Source organism: Anolis carolinensis, chromosome 6, assembly GCF_035594765.1.
Source record: "Anolis carolinensis isolate JA03-04 chromosome 6, rAnoCar3.1.pri, whole genome shotgun sequence".
Lineage (NCBI taxonomy): Eukaryota > Metazoa > Chordata > Lepidosauria > Squamata > Dactyloidae > Anolis > Anolis carolinensis.
In genome coordinates, this window is record NC_085846.1 from 50532224 (window position 1) to 50541866 (window position 9643).

Here is a 9643-nt window from a genome sequence, read left to right on the forward strand (position 1 = left end):
CCCACTCGCCCCCGCGAAGATTTCCGGGCGCCTAGCGATCCAACCACTCAGAGGAGAACTCGCGGTGCACGTGATCAGAGAAGAGCCAATCCGATGAGGCTACATTCAGGCAGCGTCTTTAAAGCGAACTGACAGCTCAGGCGGCATGTGATTGAACGCTAGAGAGCCAGGGTTGGTGTTTTTGAGAGCCTTGGAAAGACTGACCTTTCTCACAAAAACCAGAGGAGGGCGACTAAAGGCTCAGTTCTACTGCCCCTGTTGTAATGGTCACATGATTTTTATTGTTTTAATTTGATTTGTATATCGCCATTTAATTGTGTTTTATGTTTGGTTTTACTACATTTGTATTGTATGTGGCATCTAATTCTGCCATTGTGTAAGACCGCTCTGGGTCCTTCTGGGGGAGAAGAGCGGTATATAAATAAATTAAATAAATAAATAAATAAATAAATAAAGGAACAAAGGTCTGGAAACCGTGCTTAAAGAGCCCTGCAAAGTAGGACTGAGAGCAATGGGTTCAGATTGGAAATGATATTCTGCCTGAATATTAGGAAATGCCTACTCTATCGTGAGAGCTGTTCAGCTGCAGAACTCTCCGCCTTGTATGAAAGCTCCTGCTTTAGAGACTTTTGCACAAAACTTTGAATGGCCATCTGTTGGGAGTGCTTTGATGCTACTTGTCCTACAGGGCAAGGGGGTTCATTTATTTTATTTATTTGATTTGTAAACTACTCTGAGTCTCCTTGGGGTGAGAAGAGTGGGATATAAATGTAGTAAATAAATGTAGTAAATGAATAAATAAATAATTTTGGACTTAGGCTCGCCCAGAGTCTGAAATGACTTGAAGACACACGACTACAACAACACTCCTAATTAACCTGACTATCTCATTGGCCAGAAGCAGGCCCACACTTCCTATTGAAATCCTGATAGGTTTATGTTGGTTAAAATGATTTTCATTTTTAAATATTGTATTGTTCTTTCATTGTTATTGTTGTTGTTTTGCACTACAAATAAGATATGTGCAGTGTGCGTAGGAATTTGTTCGGGTTCCCCCCCCCCCCAAATGATAATTCGGCCCCTCAACAGTCTGAAGATTTGTGGACCGGCCCTCTGCTTTAAAAGTTTGAAGACCCCTGCTCTAAAGTTTCCACGTGAGTTTGATTCTGTCTCTTAAAGGGGTAGTCACCCATTCTTTCCACTCTCAACGTGATGAGGTGGGAAGTCTGGAGTCACTTCTGCCAGATTGCCACAGCGCCTGCGCGGGGATAGCAAGGGGGCAGGGCTTCTCGGGAGGGAAGGGGCGGGGCAGGAGTGCTCCCAGGGAAGAGAGAAGCTGGGCCGAAGCGCCGCCCTCCTCGCTCCGCCTGCGGAAGCCGGCCAGTGGCGGCCCTTCCTTGGTCCAAGCCATGGGGCCTGCTTCTGCCCGCCGGCCGGCCTCCTGCACCCGCGGGCCTCGCTCCCGAGGCGCCTGCGGCGGCGGCCTGATGCTCCTGCCTTCCATGCTGATGTTCGGCGTGATCGTGGCCTCCAGCGGCCTGCTCCTGATGATCGAGAAGGGCATCCTGTCGGCGGTGAAGCCCCTGCCGCTGCCTCCCTCTCGGGCTGAGCTGTCCTGGAGAAGGGCCCCGGGAGCGGCAGGGGAGGAGGACGGGGATGCGGGGCTGCGGGTGCTGCAGGACACCCGCAACCGGACGCTGCGTGCCGTGTGCGGGCAGAAGAGCATGCCTCGCAGCGCCTGGGACCTCCCCGCGGGACAGAGGAAGACGCTGCTCAAGCACATCCTGGTCAGCGACAAGCACCGCTTCCTCTACTGCTACGTGCCCAAAGTGGCCTGCTCCAACTGGAAGCGCATCCTGAAAGTCTTGGACGGCGCCCTGGAGAGCGTCGAGGTCAAGCTGAAAATGGACCACAAAAGGGACCTGGTCTTCCTCGGGGACCTGAAGCCCGATGAGATCAGCTACCGCCTCAAGCACTACTTCAAGTTCCTCTTTGTGCGAGACCCCATGGAGCGGCTGCTGTCCGCCTACAGGAACAAATTCGGAGAGATCAAGGAATACCAGTTGAAATACGGCGTGGAAATCGTCAAAAGGTATCGGAAAAACCCCGGGAAGAGCACGGGGGACGACGTCACCTTTTCCGAATTCCTCCGCTTCCTCTTAGACGAAGAGCCGGAGAGGATGAACGAACACTGGATGCCCATTTACAACTTGTGCCAGCCCTGTGCGGTGCGGTACGACTTTATCGGATCCTATGAAAGACTGAAGGAAGATGCCGATTATGTCCTTGAAAGGGTCCAAGCGCCTTCTTTTGTACGCTTCCCTGAACGGCAGTCGTGGTACAAACCGGTGACGCCTGAAACACTGCATTACTATTTGTGTAACACGCCAAGGGACCTGATAGAACAACTATTTCCAAAGTACATACTGGATTTCTCTTTGTTTGCTTACCCTCTTCCGAATGTTACAACTGAATCTTGCAGGCAATGAACCTTTCCCATTGTACATCCTATGCAATTACCCCTTTAGGAGCCTTCGGTGGCCTAGGGGATAAAAGCCTTGTGATTTGAAGGTTGAGTTGCTAACCTGAAGGCTGCCAGATTCGAATCCCACCCAGAGAGAGCGCGGATGAGCTCACTCTGTCAGCTCCAGCTCCATGCGGGGACATGAGAGAAGCCTCCCACAAGGATGGTAAAAACATCAAAACATCCGGGCGTCCCCTGGGCAACGTCCTTGCAGACGGCCAATTCTCTCACTCCAGAAGAAACTCAGGTTGCTCCTGACACGGAAAAAAAAATTACCCCTTTGAAAATATTCCTGGCACAGGCCTGAATTCCTTGTTCTATGTACAGTAGAGTCTCACTTATCCAACATAAACAGGCCAGCAGAACATTGGATAAGCGAAAATGTTGGATAATAAGGAGGGATTAAGAAAAAACCTATTACGTTATGATTTTACAAATTAAGCACCAAAACATCATGCTTGACAACAAATGGATAGAAAAAGTAGTTCAGTACATGATAACGTTATGTAATAATTACTGTATTTATGAATTTAGCACCAAAAGTTTGCAATTTATTGAAAAATTGACTACAAAAACATTGAATACCAAAAGGCAAACTGCGTTGGATAACACAGAACGTTGGATAAGTGGAGTTTGGATAAGCGAGACTCTACTGTGTTGCCTTTGCAGCAAGGGTAGCTTTAACTTTTATACAATACGCGTTGCTGTGGCGAAGTATGGTGTTATGGGAAATATAGTATTGAGGTAGTTAAGGTAAAGGGTAAAGGTTTTCCCTGACATTAAGTCCATTATAAATGGCTTATAAAGCTGTGTGGAAGGGCCTTGAGTCTACACTGTCATATAATCCAGTTAAAATCAGATAATCTGTATTTTATAGGCAGTGTGGAAGAGGCCTAAGTGAGGCCTAACTCTGCCTGTCCCCTTGGCTGAGTAGGTTGCTAGGAGTCCAAGTGGGCGGAGCTTAGCCTTCTAACTGGCAGCAATTGGATAAAAACAATTATTCCTCTCCCTCTAATTAGGGCTTTATTTTTCTTTTCTTTTTGTTGTATGAACGTAGAGGCATGGATGAGGGGTTGTGCTGCCAAGTTTAGTGTTTCTGGGATGTGTAGTTTTGTTGTTTTGTCCTAGGCCGAAATTTCATTACCCTTTTATATATATAGACTAGCTTGGGTACCTGGCATTGCCCGGGTTATTTGAAAAAGTCCTTTTTAATTGTCCAAAGTGCATAAGGTTGTGGGTGAACTACAACTCACATCATGCCAGGTTGACCCAGAAACTCCATCAGGGATTAAAGTTTGTCATGTTGAGCAAGTTTGCTCTCTAGATGCATCATCGGTGGGATTCGGTGTGCTCTCGGGCTGCAGGGTAAACTACAACTCCCACTATGGTGGGTCAATCCCCCCCAAATCCCTCCAGTATGTTCTGTTCATCATGGGGGTTTTGTATGCAAAATGTGGTCCAGGTCCATTGTCGGTGGGGGTCACAGTGCTGTGTCTTGATGCAGGGTGGACTGCAACTTCCATTGGTGGCTCCTGAGCACTGGGAGTTGCAGCTGATTGTGGAGGCAGGAGCCTGTCTGTGTAAATGGACACCCGTGCCACATACATACAGATTTTCACTTGTATTATGTGTATAGATAGATGTATATATGCTGCTGCAGTAAGCACAATACTTTTTAAAATCTTTGCAGGGGGTATATTTTAGGGGAGGAGAGCATTTGTATGTAGTTTTTAGAGTATCAACTGCAGGGCAGTCAAATTTTGAAAAGAAATTGCAAATACAAACACCAGGTAACTTGTGAAGAGGGCTCAAGTATCTGCATATTTGTGCCATGTCTCCACTCAGTGGTATATACTATATAGAGCTGTTACACGAGGACAATCATTTTATACTGTTTCTATTTTTATTTCAATACTAGCTTGGGGACCCGGCAGTGCCCGGGTTATTTGAAAAAGGCATTGTTTATTTTTGGATGTTAGGTAATATCACTTAGGTAATCTGTACCGCTATTTATTAGGGGAAAAAAGCCAGTCTTTGCTTTTGTTTTTTATGAATGCACCCATTAGAAAATGCATAAGGATCTGGGTGAATTACAGTTCCCAAGATCGTGGGGTGGGGGGTAGAACTTTTCATAAACACACCGTAAACCATTGTTAAAAAGGAATCGGTGAAAAGATAATTATTTTCCATCATTAGTTGGATTCAGAGTGCTCAATGTGTGAGTGAACCGTAATTCCCAACATCCAAGGTCAATCACTCCCAAAGCCCACCAGTATTCAAAGTTGGCCATGTTGTATTTGTGTGCGAAGTGTGCTCCAGATCCATCTTTTGCTGGGTTCAGTGTTTGCTCTTGGCTGCCAGTGACAACATCTCCCAAAGTCCACCAGTATACAAAGTTGGCTGTGTTGGATCTGTGTGCCATGTGGTCCGGATCTGTCATTGGTGGGATTCAGTGGGTGAACTATAAATCCCTGATTTCAAGGTCCATCACCCCCAAGGTCCACTGGTATGCACACTTGGCCATGTTGTTTCTATGTGCCAAGTGTGATCCAGATCTGTCATTGGCTGGGTTCAGTTCTCTCTGGATGTGGGTGAACTACAGCTCCCATATTCCAAGATCAACTGCTTTCGAACCCTACCAATATGCACACTTGGCCATGTTGGGTCTGTGTACCAAGTGTGGTCCAGATCTCTCATCTTCTGCGTTCAATATTCTCTGAATACAGGTGAACTACAACTCCCGGATTCCAGATTCACTGGGGTTAGAAATACAGGTGGTGCAGTGGGGTTAAACCACTGAGCTGCTGAACTTGCTGACCAGCAGTTCGAATCCAGGGACCGGGCTGAGCTCCCACTGTTAGCCCCAGCTTCTGCCAACCTAGCAGTTTGAAAACATGTAAGTGTGAGTAGATCAATGGGTAAAACATGCAAAGGTGAGTAGATCAATAGGAGGTAACAGCACTCCATGCAGTCATGCCAACCACATGACTTTGGAGCTGACTACAGACAACACTGGCTCTTTGGCTTAGAAATGGAGATGAGCACCAACCCCTAGAGTCAGATACGACTAGACTTCATGTTGGGGAAAACCTTTACCTTTTAAGAACACAAGCCCACCGTGAAAGTGAAAAACTGTGAATACATAATTTGCTATTTTTTGTACTTGAGGAAATGTCACTTTAGGAATTTCTTGGTCTTTCAGCACAATCCTATGGTCAACTTCCACTGGAAACTAGCCATAGAATTGGATTTGAGGAACTAGAGATTCCTAGAGAGGATTCTCTCGGACCCTCTAGGTCAGCTGTGTCAAACTTGTGGCCTCTAACTCCCAGAAGCCCTAGCCAGCTTGTCCAATGGCCAGGAATTCTGGGAGCTGAAGTCCAAAACACCTGGAGGAGGGGGCACAAGTGTGACACCACTGCTCAGGTCCTCCAGCATGATTAGAGGAAGTCAATGAGAGAGTCACTGGAGGACCTAGAGATTCCTAGATGAATAATCAAACCCACAAAAATCAAAACCTCAAATGTTTACGGATAACTAGGTAAAGATAAAGGTTTTCTCCTGACGTTAAGTCCAGTCGTGACTGACTCTGGGGGTTGGTGCTCATCTCCATTTCTAAACCGAAGAGCCGGCGTTGTCCGTAGACTCCTCCAAGGCCATGTGGCCGGCATGACTGCATGGAGTGCCGTTACCTTCCCGCCGGAGTGGTACCTATTGATCTACTCACATTTGCATGTTTTCGAACTGCTAGGTTGGCAGGAGCTGGGACCAACAGCGGGCGCTCATTCCACTCCCGGGATTTGAACCTGGCACCTTTTGATCCGCAAGTTCAGCAGCTCAGCGCTTTAATGCACTGTGCCTCCAGGGATAACTGTAGAGTTATGTAAAAGCAAGTCCTAAAGAGGTGGGCTCTTTAGGATTTACAGAGCAAACATATGGATGTGTAGTGAGAAATTACACCCCACTGTGTTTACTGGATTATGTTTGAGCTTTAGGGGAGGGCACATTTTCCAGTGGGAAAAGCTGGAAAATATGGGAACACCAACAATTGGCCTGCATGACAACCAAAATATTTAGATAATCAGACGTTTAAAAGCATTATATTGTTTAGACTTTACAGAAAGGCTAGGTGCATTTGTATATGTATTAATGGCATGCATTCGGGTAAAAGCTTGTCCGGTTTCGTTTCTGGCTTTTGTTGTGGGGCCCAATCCATTTTCAGAAAGCCTCCTGAAATTGGGAGGGTTGTTTCTAGCTGCTTTGTTTCGGGGCCCGAAAATTGGCCCATTATTGGCGGGGAGGCTTCCCACCCACTGGCTCTTCTTCCTGAGAAGCTCGGCTGCCTGGCAAGCATTGCACTTCTTCTCTTCCTCCTCCCCCCTCCCTCCCTTGCACCCGCAATGTACTGCATTCATTCACGGGAGTCATAGCCAGGCAGCCCCACATCCAGATCTCAGCAAGCAAGCAAGAAGAAACCACCACCCCTCCCTCCTTTCAATTCGCAGTGTGGTGGGTAGCGGGGTGTGTGTGCAGAGACGGTCTAACAATGAGGTGAATTAGGCGGTTGCCTGAGGTGCAGACCATGCAGGGGCGCTGTCGAAGCAGCGGCAGCGGAAGGCCCAGCCACCCATCCGCGCGGCCGCCCTCCTTCTCTCCCTTGCTGTCTGAGGACTCCTCACCTGCCGCCCGCCCGTCAATGGGCCTGTGCAATGGGCCATGTTTTTTAGGGTGATGAGCCTGTGCGCATGCTCAGGCCTTCCAATCGACCACGCGGTCGATTGGAAGGCCTGCGCACACGCACAGGTCCATCGACGGGCAGGCGGCGAGCGAGGAGTCCTCGGACAGCGAGGGAGAGCAGGAGGGCGGGTGGCTGGACTTTCCGCCGCTGCCGCTGGTATTTATCAGCAATTTGGGGAGGGGGTGCCAAAATTCAGGAGGGGCGCCAAAATTCCAGTCGCCTACTCCCAAAAATTACCTCGGGATGGCTCTGTGTGTGTGGTGGGCTGTGTGACTGTGCAGGCACTCAGCTGCAGGCAGGTACCGAGAGGCACGTGCAAGCTTTCCAGGCCTGCCTGCATGCCTCATGCCACACACACCCTCTCCCTAGAAAGAGTGTGTGTGGCGAGGAACAGGCAGGCCTGGAAAGTGCACGCACACCTCTCAGTGCCCTCCTGCAGCCGAGTGCTGACACAATCGCACACACACACATACACTTGGAAAGGAGGGAGGGGAGTGGTACCTTCCGCCCTGATGCTGAGGTCCAGATGTGGGGCTGCCTGGCTGCAACTCCCATAAGTGAATGCGGGGCATTGCGGGTGTGAGGGAGGAGGAGAAAGACAAGAAGAGTGCACACATGAAATTTCGGCTCCACATGAAAATAGGCTTTCATTTCGTGTGGGGAGGGGGCTTCCTGTTTCGTGCTTCCAAATAAACGAAAGACATGGAAGAAATGGTAAGAACCAATTTTGTGCACGTCTAATATGTATGTGCATCTGTATATGAACGTACATCTGAAATTTTTAGAAGCTTGGGTATACTCTTAATTTAAATAGTTTAAATTTCTTGATGCAGTAGTTTGGCAGTTTCTCTAATTTTTAATTTTTCTTTCTCTAAATATGTTTTACTTGCCAGTGTATTAAAATTTAGTATCTTCTTCATTTTATCAGAAATATGGTAACATTACAGTGTATTCAACAAGCTAGAAAACCTGAATTCCTAAGTTGAAGAAAAGTTGTGTTTGTGTTATCGACATGCACATGGTGTTCAGAGCTTTAAATTTTGTTGCTCTTAAACATGAAATAGAGTGGACAATATAGTTCTCAAAAGTTTAGATGCTATATAAACTTTAATAGTTTTTTTTTCCGTGGTTCCAATTTTTATTATGTGGGTTAAAATATGACAGAGATACACAGCTTTTGTAATTTGTGGAGGTCACTATTCTGACATGGTAGGTAAGAAAGCTGATACTATTCAGAACCCGCCAACCTGTAGCCATAGAATACATAGATCACTTTAGACCAGGTGTTGTGACTCAGCTGGAACCTCAGAGTGACTCTGATGGGGATTATGGGATTCAGGTTCAAGATTATTCTGATGGGAATTATGGAATTCAGGTTCAGAGTGTTCCTGCTTTAGAAGATGAGGAACAGGAAGTCTTTCCCACAGCAGGGAATGGTGTTGATGATACTGAAACTAGCCAGGTGCTAATTGACTCAGAAAAGGAGGATAGTTTTCAGTCTGATAGCCGCCAGCAGATTGATGCTAACGAGCTGGCTGGCCTTGACAAAATGGAATCTTTACATCGAGTTGGCTCTTTGGAATTCAAGGTTTGCAGGAGTGTTAGAATAGCAAACAAGGAGGTCAGAGGCCAAAGAAATGCTTTCATGCTATGCAAAGTGTATTAAAACTGTGTTGGGAAACAAATCTTTGTCAAAGCAACTTCTTGCTCAAGCCAAGAAGCAAGCTCTCATTTTCCTGGATTATCTTGCAGCCTTTGTGTGTTCATGTTCATGGGATTTTGTCATGTGTTAATGGAACCTTGTTTATTCATTATGATTTCTTGGATTTGCAACAATCTTTTGGAACTTTACCTTTGCTTTTTAAGAACTGTTTATTATCTATTTTCTAATAAACTACAAAAGACTTCAACCTGTGTGCAGCCTGGTGTATTAAGCAAGGTGAAACTAGCCTGAGGTGCGACACCAGGGGCGTCAAATTTGTGGCCCTCCAGATGTCTCAGAATCCAACTCCCAGAAACTCTAGCCACCTTGTCCAATGAATGCTGGGAGCTGAAGTCCAAAACACCTGGAGAGCCACGAGTTTACCACTGCTTTAGTCTAATTTCAGAAGCCTCCTGCTTGTGATCAGTTCAAATAATTTCTTGACAGTTTATTGTGTGGGGAAGAAGTCTGAAGAGAAGGGTTGGAAATAGAGAAGGGGAGAAAATAGATCACTCATGAAGTAGGGTGTCCCCCCCCCCCGAGAAAAGCCTTCCCACCCTTGCTTTATCTTCTGCTTCTCCACTTCTCTACAGTTAACTCCAACCACTCTCTTTGTCTATCTTTTTGAACCAAAGGAATACACTGAGTTTCTACTTACCAGAATACAATAGTACTTCGG

At 46.7% G+C, this 9643-nt stretch overlaps 1 protein-coding gene across 1 annotated transcript; it reads left to right on the forward strand.

Annotated features, from left to right (window-relative positions):
• The first annotated feature begins 1296 nt into the window (after positions 1 to 1296).
• On the forward strand, positions 1297 to 9172 carry chst14 (carbohydrate sulfotransferase 14). The gene has a single exon (XM_062957305.1). The coding sequence runs from the start codon at positions 1410 to 1412 to the stop codon at positions 2487 to 2489; it is 1080 nt and encodes a 359-aa protein (XP_062813375.1). The 5' UTR covers positions 1297 to 1409; the 3' UTR covers positions 2490 to 9172.
• The last annotated feature ends 471 nt before the right edge of the window (positions 9173 to 9643 follow it).

What these genes read in the sequence shown, in the direction of transcription:
- chst14 (XM_062957305.1), top strand. Translation starts at nt 1,410, where the DNA reads ATGGGGCCTGCTTCTGCCCGCCGGCCGGCCTCCTGCACCCGCGGGCCT.